At 52.9% G+C, this 19765-nt stretch overlaps 4 protein-coding genes across 4 annotated transcripts, besides 3 other annotated features; 2 read left to right on the forward strand and 2 right to left on the reverse strand.

Annotated features, from left to right (window-relative positions):
- Positions 1-1218: 1218 nt before the first annotated feature.
- Positions 1219-1246: a tandem repeat.
- A 222-nt stretch (positions 1247-1468) lies between these two features.
- Positions 1469-1507: a tandem repeat.
- A 378-nt stretch (positions 1508-1885) lies between these two features.
- On the reverse strand, positions 1886-6580 carry EKO05_0004014 (uncharacterized protein; the record flags this gene model as incomplete). Its single annotated transcript, XM_038938872.2, has 1 exon — positions 1886-6580. One exon carries the CDS (start codon positions 6578-6580, stop codon positions 1886-1888), a length of 4695 nt encoding a protein of 1564 aa, XP_038799833.2.
- A 3948-nt stretch (positions 6581-10528) lies between these two features.
- EKO05_0004015 (uncharacterized protein) lies at positions 10529-11356 on the forward strand (the record flags this gene model as incomplete). Its single annotated transcript, XM_038945471.1, has 1 exon — positions 10529-11356. One exon carries the CDS (start codon positions 10529-10531, stop codon positions 11354-11356), a length of 828 nt encoding a protein of 275 aa, XP_038799834.1.
- A 1192-nt stretch (positions 11357-12548) lies between these two features.
- Positions 12549-14175, forward strand: EKO05_0004016 (uncharacterized protein; the record flags this gene model as incomplete). The annotated part of the gene is made up of 5 exons (XM_038938772.1): positions 12549-12800; positions 12850-12860; positions 12908-13281; positions 13331-13822; positions 13886-14175. The coding sequence occupies 5 exons, from the start codon at positions 12549-12551 to the stop codon at positions 14173-14175; spliced, it is 1419 nt and encodes a 472-aa protein (XP_038799835.1).
- Positions 14176-14931: 756 nt separating this feature from the next.
- Positions 14932-15051: a dispersed repeat.
- Positions 15052-17978: 2927 nt separating this feature from the next.
- Positions 17979-19012, reverse strand: EKO05_0004017 (uncharacterized protein; the record flags this gene model as incomplete). The annotated part of the gene is made up of 3 exons (XM_038938894.2): positions 17979-17991; positions 18037-18724; positions 18778-19012. The coding sequence occupies 3 exons, from the start codon at positions 19010-19012 to the stop codon at positions 17979-17981; spliced, it is 936 nt and encodes a 311-aa protein (XP_038799836.2).
- Positions 19013-19765: the final 753 nt, after the last annotated feature.

The following is a 19765-nucleotide window of genomic DNA, read 5'->3' on the forward strand; positions in this document are numbered from 1 at the left end:
ACATCAAGTCGCAGTCTCCCCCGCCTCGCGCGCGCACAGCCGCGGCTCACGTGGCACAGGTGTTCGGCGTCGTGCTTCGGGGCCACGTGTGCGGTATGCAAGGTACGTGGCGGAGGGTTATAGGGGGGGGGGGTGTTAGGGTTTGGATACTCTGGGGTTGTTTGCGTGTGTGCGTGTGATGCCACAATGGTCGTGGTGAGGACTTTGAGGAGTGGTGTACATCTGCGCTTTGCGTGGGCGAGCGAAGAGGGGTGGTGCAGTGTGAGTGGGTGGGTTTGGATGGCTGGTGATGCGCGACATTTCCTCTCCGAGACAGTGGCTGCGCGACGACGCCCCGTGGAAAAAAAAACCCCCCCTCCCTTCAACCAAAGGGGCTGTCGCTGGTGGTTCTTGGTCTGTGGAGCTGCTGCGGTGGATCAGACTGTGTGGATTGGGCGATGCGGAGTCACAGAGGCAAACTTGCCCGCGCGTTCGTGTCCTCTTGGTCCGTTCAAGCTGGCCCAGCGGCCAAAGCAGTAAGTGGGTTCAGTTACAGCTGGAACGTGCGACATGCCACGATACACGAGCTTGGTGTTGTGTTCCGGCTTGCTGCTTCTAGATCGCGGGTCGAGCTGGCTCGTGCGGTGAGTGCGTACAGTCCAGGACAGGCCCCTATATGTAGGGTCTAATCATGACGATGAGTGACGATGAGTGACGATGAGTGACGAAACCGATGACCAGAACCGTACACGGGGTATCGGTCTCCACGTCTCAAGTCGCAAGAGAGCGTTCCATCGCAGTCGTCGGACGCTCTGTATTGGATCCGCGGGCTCAGTGCCCTACTGTCCCAGCGAGCTGACGTGTACACCTACACCTACACCAACACCACAAACCCTTTCGTTCTTTCTCTTTGCGCTTCCCACTTTCATCCCTTCAATCCAGACTCAAACACCTCCGCTCTCCACCACGAATACGCAATCCCGCTATTTCACACCACCGCCGCGCTAGATGGTAGCCGCGCTGCTACTCCGCGATAGAGCACCTAGAGCTGACTAGCCAATACAGCGTTTTCCCACAGAAGGCGAAAGAAGATTGATGAAGAGGATACACAAGCAGAGAGCCCGTCTTCGCCCACGAGCCCACCTCATCCCACGCTGCAAGGTCGTGAACCCCCAACCTAGCCAGGGAAGGATGTAGAGAAATGTAGATGTAGAGTGTTTTTCCAGAGCATTGTAGGCGTTTTTCTTCTCTTCTCTTCTTCTTTTCTGGCTCATGTCCCCCTCTATTGTGCTGTTTCGTTTCGTGCCGTATGAGCAGTTCTCTGGCTACATGTTTCTGGAGCAAGAACTGTTGGCTCGACGAAAGTCACCTGAGCTGACCTGTCGAATGCTATACTCTCGTAAAGATGATGGGTTCTAAAAAGCATCAGTACTGCTACAGCACTAATCTTCCTCGGGGTCTGTCAAAGGCGGTGTAGAGTCGTTATAGCCATTGTAGTCATTGTAGTCATTGTAGTCATTGTAGTCATCAAAGGCATTGCAATTACTTTCGTGTCTACAGAAAACGTCATCGGGGTATCTCTCGCGTCTTTGGACCCTCTAGTTGTCGTTGTGCATTACCAGCATGTCTCAACTCGGCCAAAAGGAGCAGCATTACATACAGTGTCGTCATCGTCATGCTAACATGTCAGGCTTGCGCCCCTGGGCTGTAGTGATGCGGATGCCATCGCTATGCAAAATTGAATGAGGGTATAAGAAAAAAAAAATAGCAACGCTTGAACGCAGTAAAACGCCAGTAAGATCAGAACAAAGCCCATTACAATGTGCGCGGTTGGTTTACGTCCATCTCCAGGACGATGGGAGCTCAGCTCTTGTGTAGAAGAAAAAGGAGTGGTGAGATCGTGCTCTTACACACTAACGGTACGCCGAACACCAACTTCTGGCTTCTGAGCGTAGCCGATGAGGAGGCGGAAGCTGGTGCCGAGCTTCTCGCACTCGCTGATCAGGTTGTCGTCGCGCCAGATGCTGTTTCTGAGAATGTCGCCAAGTGGGGCGTCATCCGGCCCTTCCCCGTTAGGCAAGACAATGCTCTCGTAGCAGCGCGAGTACCACCAGCGGCCGACGCGGGCAACTTTCTCAGCGATGCCTTTGTCGGTAGATTCGGAGGGGGTCGAGGCGTTGAGAAGATCGGAGAAAGATGGTTCGGGCTTCGGCACCTTTGAAGGCTGAACATGGCTACCAGCTCGTCTGCGTGAGCTTGCTGTGCTGTTCTTTCTCATGGGATGGTTGACGTCGCTGGGGGTAGGCAAGTTTCCGGCGACTGGCACGCCGACGATGCAGGATTTGCATTCAACAAAACGCTTGCGGCCGAGGCTTGCAATGATTTCATCGCTGATGTTGCGGAGTGATATGGTCTCATCTATGCGGTGAATATCCATCTTTAGTTGACGCACAGCGCGTCGAGCACGGTTGCCCATGTTGACGAGGTCCAGGTCGAGGACACTGAACTCGAGAAAGCCACCGGGACGAAGCACTCGCTTGGCCTCGGATAGGAGGAAGTTGTGGACGGAGGATGGCTGCGCTGAAGGGAAGCGTAGGACAACACATGCGAAGAAGTTAGAGGGATACGGGAGTGCGTTGCTGAGGGATGAATGGCGGATATGGCGGTGGTTGGGGAGACCAGAAGCTCTGTCAGCTGAGGCAGAAGACGATGGAGCAGGCCCCAGGTCGTACACAGCTGCGTCAGAGTAGGTAAGAGCGCAGTAGTAAGACCAATCCTTGCCAAGACCGTCGATGACTAGAACGCGGTCTTCGTTGACATCCTTGAGCTGGAAGTGCACAGGACTGAAAAGCACACGGCCAAAGGACAGCCACTTGCTCGTCATCAGGGCACCGAATCGAAGATCAGCCATGGATGCATGGCCAAACGCTTGCGCTTCAGCGATATCCATTCGGCGCGTGTCCCTATAACGACTCGCGACGCCAGAGTCGCAGTAATTATCTGATTGAGAGGCAATTGTTGCTTTGGACTGTCTATCTGCTAACGGCAAAGACGCTGGTAGACTGGTCCGAGTCGAGCGCCTCTGGGTGGAGAATGTTGACAAGCTGGGACTGAGAGGTAGGCTCAATCGACCAGTGCTAGAGTCGACAATACTAAGCTTACGCTCGCCGTAGTCATTGATAACATCGGATAAGGCCATTGAAGACGTGGGAGACTGCGCATACAAGGCTGCCAGTAAGCGAGAACGGCGAAGATGCACTGAGGGGATCGACGCTGCCTTTTCCGAGGTGCCAGAGAGCATCGAGATGCACGAGGTCTTCGTGTTTAGAGGCAGTGGTTCGAGTGAAGGGTGTTCGCTGCGGGCTACTGTCTTCTTTACAGTGCCCCCAGGGGAGACGACCTGGTCAAGGAGATCGTCGTACTCATTCCAGAGCTCATCGTCTGATAATGGAGCTTCTGTAGCAGGTACGACAGCAGTACCAGCGACAGGAGCGAAACTCCAAACGCCTGAGCTGCTGGAATAGGAGACCTCAGAATCCTTGCGTGGTGGAAACTTGAAGAATTCGCTTTGTCGAGACTCATCGACGAAAGGGGTTATGGTCGCAATGGCCGACCCATGTGAGAGAGCACCGAGCCCTTGCAGTATTGGGAAGGATTCAACAGGTCCAGATGTAGTCACAACCGAACCAATCGAGTCAAAGGAAGTGCGTGGCAATGCCGTTGGACGAGGCTGATCACTGGCGAAGGGTCGCGAGAACGATCTCGAGGAAGGTCGACGTGGCTTTCCACGGCTTGAGATGACCTGAGGGATGCGCCCAACCTGTGGTAATCGACTCGGTCTGGGGGGAGGACTCGCAGGGGATGGGCTCGATGGAGGAAGACTCTCAAGGGTTGGTTCGATACGCTCCAATGGCTGGGAGGAACCAGCAAAAGCCGGTGTGCTCTTTGTGAAAGCTTCATCCTGTGCAAGCGGCCGCAGTGTGAAGGGCGACGATGGCGGCGAAAGATCGAAGATAGTGCCAGCTTGTGAATTTCTTGGGGATAGTCCAGGCGCAGGCTGCAGTTTGGTGTTGACCGTTAAGTTGGCATACCGCTGCGGTACTTGATCTGGCCGCAGAACGACTTTGGGTGAAGCGGGGCGTGAAGGCGGGGCGAATGCTGGCAAGATCGGCTTAGGTGGCAGAAGCATTGACTGCATACGCTCCTTCCGCATGGAATCGTTGTCAGACATTACACTTTCGGTGTCGGTATTACCAGCTGCTTCCTTCATCAGCTGCTCAATATCCTCCAAGTTGAGACTAGACTGTGCATCCATGATCGCGTAGTGCGCAACAGATCTAGAACCGGGTCCAGGGCTTGCGGTGGTAGCCTCTTGGACCGCGGGTGTCTCAACTCGTGGGGCTGCGTGGGCGCGGGAGAAGAAGTTCCACTTTGAGGGTTTAGATCGCTCTTTTTCTTTGTCGGTCTTGTTCTTTTTCGACGATCTCAGCCAGGTGCCCTCGTCGTTTGCAGAGTCTTTGCGTGACTTGGAGATGCTACGACGCCCTGCAGGACTGAGAACACCCTCTGCGGGCTTCACAACACGCGAGGTGCGCCTAGATGCGAGGGTAGGTAAGAAGGACCTCTTTGTATCATCGTCGCTCTCCGATGGCCTCCGGAGCATCCTCTTAGCCGGAGAGCTACTGCGCGCGGTGTTCGGCATAGCCGAGGGCAGCAACTTTGATCGAGTCTTGTCCTGGCCAGACTCAGAGGTGACGCTAGTTGTGTTACCCATCACTTGCTTTGGGCGACTGGAAATGTCAAGGCTGCTACTGCTGTGCATGGGTTCCGGACTGCGTGTCAGCTCTGAGCTACTACCAGCCCCTCGTAAGATCACAGGTGCAAGTCTGTTGAGGAAAAAGTCATCCATCTCGCCACTCGTGGTGCTTGTCATACTGCTCTTGCGAGTTGAAGGTGTCTGGGTCAGACTCTCGGACATTGTGCCTGCGCTGGCTGACCGTCCAACACTTGCGCCAATTGAGCTGCTGCTTCTGCCTCTTGAAGCATGTTTCCCATAACCTTCGTGCCCAGTTCCTGCTACAGGCCCCTTTCGCACAAGTTTGCTTTCGGATTTGCTGGCATGCGGAGCCGGGTCGGTCTTTGTGCGTCGTGAGAAGAAGCCAAATTTCGAGGTTTTACTTGGACTAGGAGCTGGTGTAGGGGCGGGAAGAGTGCTTGACCGTCGCGTATCACGTTCCTTTTGGTTGTCTGGTGTCGGTCCACGTCTCAGAGCGCTGGCAGTGAGAGGGGTGTTGGAAGTTGGAACCGGCGAAGGATTGCGCGTGGAGAGCTTGGAAGGGACACCCATACGAGATCTTGCCGCAGAAATCGATCCGAACTTCGAGTCTGTAGAGCTAGTCCGTCTGTGTGTAGTGGGAAAGCTGTTCATGTTGCTTTGAATGATTGGAGACGGATCTCGAAGCCCGAGAATCTCAGGAGTGCCATCTCTGCTAGGCCTAGATGGTCGGTGCAAGCTTGGCGGTGATACAGGAGAAGGGTCAGCCAAGTGAGCCAGCTCTGGCACAGGTTGCACTCGAGGCCTGGTTTGTACTGTCGGAGTTGGCTTCCCAGCTGACGGGCTTTGCGGTACTGCGGGCAGGTGTTTTTTGGCCAGATCTACAACCGTAGAAGCTGAGGAAGAAGAGGTCGATGATTCGCGAACAGTAGACAGCCCGTGCGTGGTTCGGGTGTCAGGCTCCTCGGGTACCCGGTGGCGGCGTACTGGCGGTCGGCTTTCTAAAGGACTGACTTGTCTCACTCGATGTGTGGGTTTCGATAAAGCAGTCGCTGGTGAATACGAGGTCATGGAAGTTGCAGTTGACGAGATGCTAAAAGCGCCCGGAGAATCTGCATATCGTGTCGATGGCGTCGCTGAAACAGCATACTGAGGAGTGGGAACGGGCAGGATGTCTAACGGACCGAGGTCGTAGTCGTACATGCCATTTGGCGGAGACTCGAGCTCCGGCTCTGAACGGGCCAAGGTGGTCGAGGAAGGCGGTGGCAACGAGATGCCAAATACAGACTCAGAGAATGGATCCTTGTAGCCTCCTGGAATACCTTCGCCTTGTTGAGCGCCCTCTTGGGAAGACATCGAGTCGTCTCGAGTCCGCAAAACGTGTCGACTGCTTGCAACCCCGACACTAGGCTGCTTCCTCTTCAATACATTCGATCGTGGACTCTCGATAGTTGATGCGGATGATCCTGAGAAGAGAGAGGGTGTTCGCGCATGAACAGGCACTTCTAACTTTGGTAACCGAGAGGATGAACTCGTCGACCTTGCTTTGTACGATGTGAATCCGGGAGCTCGAATGGTGGGCGTCGCTGTACTTGATGCCTGACGTGGGTCAAATTTGCGCGCAAGCTCTGTTTGATCCGGTAGTCCTCTCTCTGACTGTGCTGGCTCATCACGCGAAGGCCTCCTCTTTTGCAGCCTGGACTGGCTGCTAGCTGAAAGCTGAGGTGTGACAGTAGTAGGGGCAATAGACCGCTTCGGCAACCGTGTAGTTGGCGCGTATTCCTCTGTTCTCCTTGATGGAGGAAGTTGTGACTTATAGGAAGCCATGTCGGGTAAGTTTGTGTGACCCGGCTAAGTGTATTACGGGGCGCTTTGTGCGTTGGGTACCTCATGAAGGCATGTGCTCGTGAGACCGTGAATCTCTTGGAAGAAGGATCCGAGGACGCAGGGGAATCGGGCGTTTCGAGTTGCTGGGACGAGCGAATACTCGGGACCGTCAGCAATAACCAGCTCGGGTATGTTCTGTCTGGCGACTTGGGAGAGCGGGTGACGGCGGGTGGTCTACGCTGGCGGGACGGAAGTGGCGAAACGGAAATGGTCCAGGGTAGTTCGGATTGGAAGCTAATTAATACAAGTCATGCAGCAAGAATGTACAACGCAGCGGCCACTTGATCAAAGCCAGATTTGGTGGGTTCCTGTTGCTCTCGGCGCCACCGAGGGTGTGGCGCTGCTTCGGCAAAGCCCGACCCAGATGGGGCTGTGCAAGGGTATCGTGGGTTGGAGCGGATATCGACAGCGAAGCGTGCAAGCAGCGACGTGGATAGTGAGCAGTGTTATACCCGTATCCTAGCACGAGCTCACGCGTCCCGTCACTTGCTTCAGGGTCTGCCGTCCGAGTGTGGGGATTCTCATTCACTGTCGCCGCAGTGGGGCGGCTCGCTAGCAGGCCGTCTGTCTGTTAACGTCCAAGGCCGGTCTGGCTGCTTATCTGGGGGATCTCTTGTTTATACAGTGAAGGATTGCGTAAGCGGTAAGCTTGTCTGTGAGGATTCGTTGGGTCTCAGCCTTTTCGAGGATTCTGCGGGGTGAGTAGGGTGTCGATATGTATTCTATCCTGTCGCGACAAACGCACGCGCAAGATACCCCCCAAAGCCGGCACAGCACCTCACGGCCTCGCAAAGTTGGGCTGACCCCGGCACGGAAAGCATTCTTGGTTCAGTTGCGGGCGCTTGCGCTTGAGAAGCGCAGCCAGTCGACCGTTCGGAGCGTGATGGTGGGCCACGATTCGCAACGAGCCCTTGCGCGGCGGCAGCAAGTTGCAGAGCCCAATTGGCTCCTCGGCTACCCCAACTCTTCGCCTGCTCACACTATCAATGCGGTTGCAAAGCCATCAGCAAGTCGCTTGAAGACTTCCGCCTTGTGGGCCCATTTTCCAATTTGCTCTACGATGAGGCAGGCGGTCGCAGTCAGGAGCTAAGGGAAGAAACTCTGCGAGAGACAATGCTAGGCGGGCTCGACTACCGCAAGCAAACCTCATTCCGAGCCCAGACTACAGCAAACGCTCAGCTCGCGATGCACTCAGGGTCTATTGGATGATGTGCGACGATCGATCGTCTTGCGGCAGGAGGAAAATAGACTATAGAATGGATCGAATGCAGCCCTCTCGTACGGTGAAGCCCCAAACTCGTTGGGAGCCCTTTGCCGTCCACATTTCGAGCCGATTTTACGGCCGGGTAAGTCTCACGGATCAGTCAAGCCGCGTAGCGTGAGAAACGGCTCGAGTTTCTCTTGCAAGAGAGTCATAGGTACTGTATGGGGTCTGTGGACCGTGGAGCGACAATGACGCCTTTGCATTACACCGGTTGCTATTCTCGTAACCGTTGCGACGCATTAGCACGAGCTGCATGGCCATGGGGGTGGCCATGGGGGTTGTACGTCGAGCCGGAGTCGCCGTCCATGCCAGCTGAAGTGTGGCTAAGTGCAGTGTTAGCCATTTTAGCTGCAGGAGAATGAGGCTGAGCCCTGATCTACGCTCGCCACTTGGACAACACATCAAAGGCGTCGCAACCCCGTGAGAAAGTTTGCTTTGGACAGCGACCTTTGTGAAAGATGGTAAGAGACGGTCCTTCTTGCTTTGACTCAACAGTTTCGGCGATCCATCGGGGAGGGGCGGCCGTTCTTACGAGTGATTCCACCACCCAGGTTGCAAGCACAAGCCACCTTTCGTCCGCCCCGGTCTCTGCACCATCATTCGCGCTCACTAACGTGACGGTCGTTTCCATGCCGCATACCATTTCGGTCACGGGACCATACCTTACCTCAACAAGGCAGTCTGGCTTAGGCAGCCCGCCAATAAGCACAGAGAATCTCCCTCTCCTGCGATCACTGGCCGGGATCAGACATGGATCTAAAGTCTTGTCTCCAATTCGAAAAGAAAAAAACCCTCCTCTGACTTGCAGCTATGAAGGCCGTTTCCCCCCCAAAGACTGCCAGTCGTCAGACAACCGTTCCGGCCGTCAGAGAGGTGAGCATTTGGAAACGATGCGTTGAGTTGGCGCATGTGACAATTACCTTTGTTCACCAGCTCAATGCACATGATGTCACACGGGTGCACAAGTGACCACTTGCATCGTGATAGCTAGACGTCCCCTTATTACGTAGCACCCAAACTTCGCCTCAGATATGGCCAGTCATTTACTCTCATCACCTTACTGCTCTTGAAAGGAGCTGCTTTATCCAAGGCTCCGAACATCGTGAATGGTAATTACAAGGCATCCTGGCGTGGGCGCTCAGAGTTTGGTTGTCGCCGTTTGGTACGGAGAGGGAGGACGGCACGGCGCGTGGGGAGCGCCTACGAATCAGTCATGTGTTTTGCTAGTAAGCCTGGTGTCCACTGTGGGCCTGGCCGCAGATCACTCAATCCTTGGGCAGTTCGCGTCGACTTGAGGGTTTTGAGCTGTGATCGGATTTTGTGGACGCTAGCAAGTTAAGGTCGGTCTCTGATTGAGCTGCGAGCCGCCAGGTCATGGAGCTTCTCGATGTAATCTGGCTTGGTGCTACCCCTATTAGACTTCCACTAGGGAACGGAGCTCCTGCTGGAACGAGATGGGTGTGCGATATTTAATGTGACAAACGGCTATCGGTCATGATCTGGAAGGCTTCTACTTCTCTCAACTGGACGCTTGTCATCGAGAGTAATGACGCATCCGACACATTTGACGAGAGCATTTAGACCGTCCGAGGAAACACAACCGACGGATCTGGAGCGTTCATGAACAGGCAGATCAAGTGGCAAGGTTGTGCACAATAAAGGACGCATGGGTGCGTCATGACACTTGGGGAGCTTATCACCAGCAACTTTTTACCACATTTTGTCTTTCTTCAGATGAGTCTCTTTTGCTAGGATCTACGTCTCGCGGTCCTCTTTGTTGTCTTCTCGTCAATGCGGGATACAATCGGACTGAGGAGTGACGATTTTGGATGATCGTATCAGACATTCAGGGCTCGCTGCTGCTCAAATTTCATAGCTCATCAGACAAAAAGGCCAGCCCAAACTCAGCAGAATATGACTGCTCAAAGTCACGTTTCTGAACGTCGCCCAAAGGCTGATCTCTTCCTTTCGCCCTACTTTGGGTGGCTTCTGCAGTCCTATTCTTCTGTGTTCTACAGCCCTGCGGGTAGAACAACAGAACTTCTTTGTCAGAGTATCACGGCGAAAAGATCCTTTGGAAATAGACCTCTCAGCATGTTCAGATGGTGCACACGTGCATCATACCATGGTAGCTTCATAGCAATATGGTCGGTGGAGAGAGAGCACTAGCAAGACGGAAAAAAAGGGCCAATCGCTTCAACAAATGCACTTGAAGATGCAGGTAGAGTTTAAGATGAATTCGTTAGCTCTGCAAAGAGTTCCTAATGTTCTGCCAGCGTTTTGGAGATGTAGTAGATGGAGCCGAGCCCTAGAGAAGCTTGCGCACCAAAAAGGGTTAGGCGCCGCCAAGACATCTGGGGCTGAGGCCGGAGCTCGCAGGTAGCTCTTGCTTCACCTTTCACCTTGTCTTGTCGCTGACGCGCATTTTCTATCCTTTCTTCAGTCACCACCATTTTCTGGCCTCCTTGCATTCGCCCTTCATCTGTCAGCCTCAACAACCGATTTCAGTCAAGCCCTCATTCGTCTACTCAGACTCGCGCCCGCGCATTCAGCTCTACGCGTCAATAGGGGTCGCGTCGCACAGTACGAGTATCGCGCGTCACCACAGCTAAACCGCGCCAAACATGCCGGAATACTCAAAGATGAAGAACGCCGACCTCGAGGCACTCCTCAAGGAACGCGGTCTTCCTCATGCTGGAAAGAAGGCAGATATGGTCGACCGTCTGACCAAGGACGACGAGAAGGCTGGCTCCGGCGCCGTCTCTGCTGATTCGAAACCTGCAGTCAATGCCGAGGACGAGATTGACTGGGACGACGATGAGCCTGCGAAGGCTGCGCCTGCAGCAACGGAAGAAGTCACAACAAACGCCGAGACGGTGGAGAAAGCCGGTGGAGAAGGCCAACCGCCAAATCCTCCAGCCGTTCCCAATCAGGTAGCCGACATCGATCCTGCCAAAACTGACGATCTCTCGGTTCAGGCGCCAACCGAGGGTGCCGAAGCCACGACCGAAGAGACGGCGGAGCCTGCTCCTGACTATGCAAAAGGCCTTGCAGCCACCAACATCGACGACGAGATCGAGCGCCGCAAAAAACGTGCCCTGAAATTTGGCACCAACATCGAGGATGACGAGGGGCTGAAGAAACTCGAGCGCATGAAGAAGTTCGGAGAGAAAGGTCAGGTCCAAGGTCTTGATGAAGCCCTTCCTGAGCGCACCCAAAAGCGCGGGCGGGAAGACAAGGATGACGCAGGCGCAAACAAGCGCCGCGACGGAGGCAGACCTGCTCGTGGTGGACGAGGAGGTGGCAGGCGCGACAACAGGAACGAACGCAGTCGCCGAGACAGCAGGAGCCCGCGAAGAGAACGGGTCCCACGAGCGGCCCCTACATACAACGACAAAGACAAGGCTGCGGCAGAGGCGAGGAAGGCCAGGTTTGCAAAGCCTGCGGCTTAAGAAACAAACGTAAACCTTTTCTGCCACCGTCCCATCTGAGGCGCCAGGCAGTATATCCGAGTCCGACCGATTCTTGATCCGGCTCGGCAAGGAACGCAAAAGGCAGGACCATCAAAATTTTTGTAACACATTGCTTCAGGCGTTTGTTCGATAATATTGGCCGATTTCCATTCCTTCGAATCACTACCAATATATCTATTCAGTCCTAGCATCTGTACCCACCCGATATCGATGGCATTGTCTCGGTCTCCCTGCTGCTCACTACCACGTCCAATTCCTTACGCACATCGAGCAACACAAGTCTACACTGGACAGCTACGTCGTTTTCACAGCTACGAAGCCTACGTTGCATAAGACGTCCTGACTGCAGTTGAACCCGCGTATATGTTGTATGCAAATCGTGCAGGAATTTGCAACAGATTGTTGGCCTTTGGGACTGGCATCTTGCCAATTAGAATGTTGACTTAGAGCGGTTTGGGGGTTCGATCGCTGTCTGCAACGACATTGCGTGTCATACGGACACTAGACATCTTCTTGGATGTCTTCGTCAAGCCCGAAACTACATCGCCTTTCGAGAGTCCTATTGCTTCCTGTTGCATTTACTCATTTCGGCGAACGGACCTATCTTCCACGTGGCGTTCCGTTATTGCGACAGACTTGTCTAGCGAAATCATTTCAACGGTGTGAACGTACATAAAATCAATCAATCAAGCTTGCTGCAGCTACGGATCGCGTTTTGCACAATCACGACCAAAACGCCTCCCAAAACATGCCCTTGTTGTTACGCTCTGCACAGTCCATTCAATAACGACAAACTGGGCCACCCGTTGCAGTTTAGGCTAGGGGTCCTCATTAGCCTACGAATTCATGATAGCTGACCTCGGCCCACAATTTATCCCCGCATCAACGGCAATAACGCTTAGGAATCGCCATGATGTGTACCCTAGGTTCGCAGAGCATGTGGTCAAGGGCCTTGCTAATATTTGGCATTTCTCGCGTGTTTAGCAGACCTCCCCTTTTGAGTGTTGTTGTCAATTACACACAAGCTGTCGTGCTGGACACTTACGCCGCTTAGTGTCTAGTGCTACTGGTGTTCGGAACTGGAACCGGAACTGCTGAAATTAATAAGAAGACAACTGCCACTATCTTGTTGCAAGTGCGCAAACAAACCACGCAGACTAAACAGGACCTGATGCTGTCATCAGTCCATTCCAAGGAGAAGCAGACTCTCGAGAGTGATCTGGTCGACTCCTACCAAACCTCCCGACCATCCTCAGTTGAGGAAGTTGAAGAATCAACGCCTCGCGACGAGGAAAAAGGCATTGAACCTGCAGAGAAGCCCTTCGATGCACGGTCTACAAAGACAACGGAGTCGATCATTCCTCCGCCACCTGATGGAGGACTACACGCGTGGCTGAAGGTGTTTGGTGGTTTCATGATATACGTACGTCTTCCAATGCTGAACATCGGTCTGCGTGCTAACAGCCTCTTAGATCAACATCTGGTATGCATCCTTATCCCTCCCTTCCCTCCTCATCTGATTTTCCCCAGGGGCTTCACCCTCTCCTACGGCGCCTTCCAGGCGTACTACAAATCAGACCTGCTCTCGTCTGCCTCTCCATCCGCAATATCGTGGATCGGCACCGTGCAAGGCTGGCTGCTAATCTTCTTCGGCGTCTTGTCCGGGCCGCTATTCGATCTGGGCTATTTCCGCGTCATGCTCATCGTGGGCAACTTTTTGGTCGTGTTCGGTATCATGATGCTCAGCTTGAGTACACAGTACTGGCAAGTCTTTCTCAGCCAGGGAGTATGCATGGGTCTTGGAGCGGGGCTACTGTATATTCCGAGTCTGGCATTGGTGGGGATCTGGTTTGACAAGAAGAGAGCGATTGCAATGGGCATCGTTATGAGTGGAATTGCCGTTGGTGAGTCTGACGATTCCAGGTGAGCGAGGACACAACTGACATGAGCTAGGCGGTGTTGTTTACATCATAATGTTCGATCGGTTGTTGAAGTCGTCTGGCTTCCCGTGGGCTATGCGCGCTATCGGCTTCGTTGCGCTCGTTGCAGCACTGCTCTCCATTCCTGCTCTCCTCAGCGGCTCCGGTGTCCTGGCTACGAAGCGTAAAGCTCGAGCACTGTTTGACAAGACGGCGTACAAGGACAAACTGTTCCTACTTTTCACGTGTTGCTCATTTTCGACGTTTCTAGGGTATATTGTACCATTCTTCTACATACCCACGTATGCCATGAACAGACTGGGCTTGAGCCAGACTACAGGCCTGTACACGCTGGTCATGGCCATCGCAGCAAGTTTTTTTGGGCGTCTGATAAGCGGAGCTTTGGCGCAGTGGCTGGGACCTATTGTGACGTGGGCGTTATGCGCAGGTGCAAGTGCTATCCTGTCTTTCTGTTGGATCGTCATCGATACGGAGGCATATTTTATCGCTTTCAGTATACTATGGGGTAAGCCTTCCATACGTCCCCAGAGCCTGAGACTGTTCGAGCAGAGACGCTGATAATCTATAGGCTTTTTCTCTGCTGCTCTGGTCACGCTACCCTCCGCAGCATTTGCAAACATTACACCGGATCTTTCGCGACTGGGCACACGTCTGGGCATGTCATGGAGCGTGTCAAGCATCGCGACGCTTATCGGAGCGCCAATCGCAGGTGCGCTACTGAAGACGAACGCTGAGGGGCATCTGGACTTTGTTGGGGTCCAACTATGGAGTGGTGTGTGCTTGATGATAGCAACAGGGTTCCTTTGCGTACTGTGGTTTGTGACGATGAGAACACAGAAAAAGGGGTGGAGGATATGAAAGTGGTGGGAATTGGAACGAATTGTGTTCGAGCATAGGCGCACTCAGTGACTTTCCAAATATCCAATGACATACATAGAAGCTATAGATGAACTTGTCTGTGACAGGCTCCTCACTTGTAGGTGTCCTAGAAACTTACGCCCCGCCAGGCAATGAAAAAATGAGGTATACCGACTTAGGTCATTCCTCCAAAGAAGCGTGTGTGAGACCGCCGCACACCCAGGATTCACCGCGTTACTAGCGTAAACAACAGATCTCGGGAAAAGAAAAAAATCCACAAGAAATTAACCAAATTATCATTCACGCGTTTCGTAATCAGGTGTACTGAAAAAGGAGGCTTTTATGGCTGGCTCAGCTGCCTCGTTTGGTGGTCCAGCTGAGGCTTCCACAATCACAACGATATCGTGCAAATCTTTTGACAGCGAAGGTGAACAGGGTAGCGAACAGCGATACGGTATGAACACAAAAACACCGACACATACTCCCTACGCTGGTGTTATCACAGATGGGACTTGGGCCCCCTTACTTGTGGGATGTCTACCATTTTCGACGCCTACTTTGCGGTCGCAGATGCAGCTGGCCTGTAGCGCAGACATGTAGGCTCAGATAGATGCAATCCGAGGCACCTTCAACTTAAGCAGTGCACTGGATTGGTTCATGGAAGAACTGCAGCTGGGTGTTGTTCGACGAATGGGACAGTACTGGCGGGTGTGGGCTGCTGCATCGAGGCTGATGTCAGGCCCTAAGAGGCAGCCTGCATGTGGCAGCGCCCACCTCTGACTTCTTATGGCAATAGGTGCTGTTCTGGACTTGTGATGACTACCTGAATGATTATTAATATCTTTCTGGTTGTCTTGACGAGGTGGGCTAGAGCCGGGTCTTCACAGCTGAGCTCTCGTTGATGATAATGTGGCTGTAATGCTACAAGAACTAGAGATCAATGCATCATCGCTCTCGAGGTTAAGGTGTTGATTGCAAGCTCGGAAGCGGTAAATATCCCGACTATTTTTGGGTGTAGGGACAGGTCTACGATAATCAGAAAACAAGTGAGGCTCTGGGGCTAGGATGATATGGCTGACCAGATGCTAGCTACTTGAGCTTCCTATAGGCATCGCAGGTGCGGTGACTTGTAAACCTTAGTTGGCTGCCGCCCGTCCACGTTCTGTACTGACGCTTACAGTCTAGGTGTGCCTACGCCATGTTTCATCAGCGGCCAGCTACGTCTGCCGACAGACTATCCTTATCGTCATGCCTGTCCGAGCAGATTTAGACATGATTACAGTGTGAATTTCATTCCACTTCAATGTGACTTAATCCAATGCAGCTTCCTGGTGGTTAGGAGAGACCAGAGCCCTCTCCCTTTGTCAGAGCGTACTGAGCCCGTACTAGCCTTGAACTTGCGAATCCAACCTCAGCCCTTCTATATGAGACAACAGCAACTAGCAAAGGCGGAGGTCGTGTCCATCGGACTGACCTTCTGAGCCGCAAGAACCTCCACCTGACAAGGTAAATGCATTTATCCTGATGTGCCCCATACGTCTGCCGAGGCGTCGAGAATACTCTGGATCGTTCTCGTCTGCAAGCCTGTTGTTACTTCTGGAAACATGAAGCTCTCCACTCAGCGTGTCCTTTACTCGCGACGGCCCGTCTCACTATTAAGATCAGCGGAAAGGGTCCAGCAAAACAAGTTCTGGGTCATAAGACAAGTCCCAACACCAGCTGCACGACGGCATCTCAGGTCCGTCTTCGGTATCTTGGCTGTAAATACGTAATGAACCCACGCAGATCAGCTATGAACGCCGACCAGGGAATGACCGTGAAGATTTCCGGGTCGCGATCCAGCAAATGAAGTTGAGCAGCAAGACATCCAGCGCCTTTTGTGCTTCTGGTTTCACGACAGCTAGCCTCGATGACGGAGTCGACGTTTCGGCCAGCAAATGAAATGCCTGATAATCGGCCCTTCTCAATCACTGCACGCTCAGAGATTCGCGAGTGCGGGTATAGCAGACTAGGCTTCTCGTCCCGTCCCGTTTCTGTCCCGCGGAATGCCCTAAATCGGCCCTTGGATATGTCATGCAGTCGTTCGTCGAACATCCCATGTTGCTGCGGCATGGGGAGTCGGGATCTCGCGCGTGGCTGTCATGATTGACGCGGGCGTGTAACACGCAAGACAGCTGTTTTTTATTGTAACGTCCGGCATTTTGTCCCGTTCCCAAGATTTTATATGCAGCCATACTGGAAGCATGTCATCAGAGTATGTATGCCGATCTTGTGTTGTGATTAAGCCCACCTAGTTCGCTGATTGAGGTAGCGACTTCTCCATCTTACTGGCAAACAGACATCGAGCCGAGGAGTTCATTGTCCGCAGTCGGACCTTTAGAATATTAGATCTTGGCTTGTTCTTTCCCTCCCGCTCCAGGGCTATGGTCTGCCCTTGATCAGCAAAAGGTAATATAACAGCTAGTAACAGTGCACTACTAAGGACAATCCATCATCAATTGTATGTATTTCCGTCGAGGGAAGAAAGCTGCTGTAAGAGCGAGATGCAACAGCAATCTCTAGTACTAAGCTACAGCACGCTGAAATGGTTGTGCCTGTGATTTCTCAGTGTGCACCACCAGTGCTACAATGCTTGTTCATAGAAAGCGTGTGCGTGCCGGTTACCTGACCCCTATCAGGTTGGTGTTCACTTCGCCGACCATAGATACCCAGCAATTTGGTATTGTGCAACAACGGACGAATCGTTCGAAGGAAGGAAGTGAATGACCAGGGGTTCGACAGGGGGTGGTATTGTAAGGTCCATGCGGCCACGGCTGACGGGCTAAAGGCTTGCTGCAGATCGGTGAGGCTCTCTGTGTGCTCGTCCACTGAGAACGGTATCAATTTGAAATTAGTCAGATTGACACACTCGCTTACTGATAGACTCACGATTCTTATATTTGACGTGGGGTGTTGGAACTCAGTCTCATGTATACGCTTGGCTTGTGGGTATCTCGTGTTGTCCCAAGCACATGGATGCATCCTTCACGATCTTGACAGGATGATGTTCCCTGTGTATATGAGATTGTCTTGGAGAATGATGCCAACATATCCCCAAAGGGGCAAGCGACCGTGGAGCACGACCACTCGAGGCGTCCGAAGAACTCCGCGTCCCCGGAAACAACAATGCAATCATGTTTGACAGCCATCCACTCGTCTTCCGCGACCCACGGGCGCGGTATCAAGTCTGGAACGCACCGTTAGCCTGATGCAGGCGCTTTCTAATGCCACAGGGTGTGCATGCGGGTGGCGTCGCGTCAACGAATCGGAATGAGAGACGCGATGTAGGCCCACAAACGCCATCAGTGAGCCAACACGAGCTTGAGCAAACGAAATGTGGAGGTCGTTGTGGAGTTCATCGAGCAAGAAGCAAATACGAGATCGTAATGCAAAACGATTAGGTAGGTTGGAAGGAAAGCGCCCGCATACAAAAAGCAATTACGATCGAGTATGTGTGTACCCCACCGTTAGAGTACGTTGACAGCAATACAATAGGAACAATAGTGGCCATAATGACTAAGAATGCCGAAGCAAGTGATTCTCAGTAAGTCCAAGCTAAACGCCATTTCTATGAAGAAATATGTACATCGAGTGACCGGTGCGTGACGCTCTCGGAGATATGTCCAAATTCAGTCATGCCGAAAGACACACCAAGAGGTACAAGGGTAGCGTTCAGATCCACAAAACGCCGCATTACATGCCTAATACCTTGACGTGACAACAGATTCTGTGTCGATGCGACCGAAGCACCATTCCAGGTGATATCACCTGCCGGCGCTACTTACTATTAGTGCCAGCCAACGCATAGACTGTTGCGCTTACTTGTATGCACCAACTGAACCATTCACCACGAGAGGAGGCCCAACCTGTCCCACAACAGTTGTGTCTTGATCTAAGCGAACTTTCAAGGTCATCCCTCTGTGTGGTTTGCGATTTAGGTGGGTCACCGCAAGCTGTGCTTCGTGCGTCGAGGCGAACTTGGCGGTTGCCACCCCCTTGGATACGCCGGCACGATCCCGATGCACTTTGCAGTCGACGGGCTGTCCAACAGTGTGGAGTAAGTTCTTGAGCTCATTTGATCCGACCTTGTAGCTCAAATTCTGAATGAATATGCCACGCGCCTCGGTTAGTACTGCCCCATCTCGAATGTTTACTGGCATGCCACTATTGTTTGCAGAATAGACTGGCAGGTAAGGCATTGCTGGAGGCACTGGGTGAGGTGCTTGCGTTGTGTATACTGGTTGAATGGCGAACGTAGTAGTCGGAGGGTATGCGGCATAAGCGTAACCTGGCTGAACTGGCATGTATTGTGTTGGAGGTGCGGCATACGGTTTGCCGCTTAGTTGGTTTACTCTTCCAATGTCGATGCCACAAAGTCCAGGAGAGTGAGCGCCTTCAGGTAAATCCGGGAAATGCACTGAACAATTGCACTTCATCAGTCGAAACCCGTCATTGATGCGACGTGTTTGCCAAACATGCACCAGCATGCCTTTGGACTTGAAATAAGTTTCTAGATCATAGTCAATGCTGCGCCCCAGAAGCATACGATATTGTATCACTCACTGTATGCAGCTTCTGCATCTTCCCTGTCCTTCAGCCTGCACCAGCCTTGCATCTCACCCCTGCGCTGACTTTGGCTTGCATATACGTCAACCCAGCCAGGTTGTTCTCTCACCACTTTTCGAATGTGATCCTTGAACTCTTGCCAGCCGGTCAGATAAGGTGCAAAGCGGGTCAGACCAGCGACCACCAACAGAAAGTCGCCATCTTCTTCCTTCCGGCTTGTCAAAAAGGACATATCTGAACTTGAGCGTTGAATTCGAAGCCGCTAGCGACGTCGACTAAGGGAGTACAGTTCAAGGATTTGGAACCGCAAAGGCTGATAGAGAGGACTAACTCAACGTAACAATAAAGAGCTGGCCGCCGAATATCCGGTGTAGTTGAGCGACGATGACAAAGTCAACTTTGAAGTGTGACTTGATCAAGTTGCACCATAGTCTTATATATATGCTACCTCGGCGAAAATGACAGCACGAGCGCACATCGGATCCGGGACCACGGCGTATTCGCTATGGTAAATTCTCAAAATAGGTGCAGGCGAGGCGGAGAGCAGCCAAGATGATATTGTGGTGACTGAGTGGATACATTAGTCGATGAAGATGCGCACTATACTGTCCTGGACGTTTCAAGGATTCAGAATGCTCGCCAGCAGAGGTAAGTGCGCCTGACCCGTTCTCCCCGACGGTACTGCAGCTCTAGACCTAGCAAAAAACATTCTTTGAGATCTCTCCGCGTAAAGCCGTGTTTTTTCTTGTAATCGGTGAATGGCGGAACAGGTGGGTCGCCCGGAGGCTAGTATCGAGTCCCTTGCCTGGCGTGCAGGTGTGACACACCCGTGCTTACCACGTGTGTCATTGGTAAACAAGCAAGCAATCCTGGTAAGGTCTGTAATTGCCAGATCGCGGGGACAAGATCGTGGCGGGATACAGGGTATTTGCACAGGTCGCCGACCGAAAAAGCAAACCTACCAAGCGCAATCTCAACTGCCAAG

This window comes from Ascochyta rabiei, chromosome 6 (genome assembly GCF_004011695.2).
Source record: "Ascochyta rabiei chromosome 6, complete sequence".
In the NCBI taxonomy this organism is placed as follows: Eukaryota; Fungi; Ascomycota; class Dothideomycetes; order Pleosporales; family Didymellaceae; genus Ascochyta; species Ascochyta rabiei.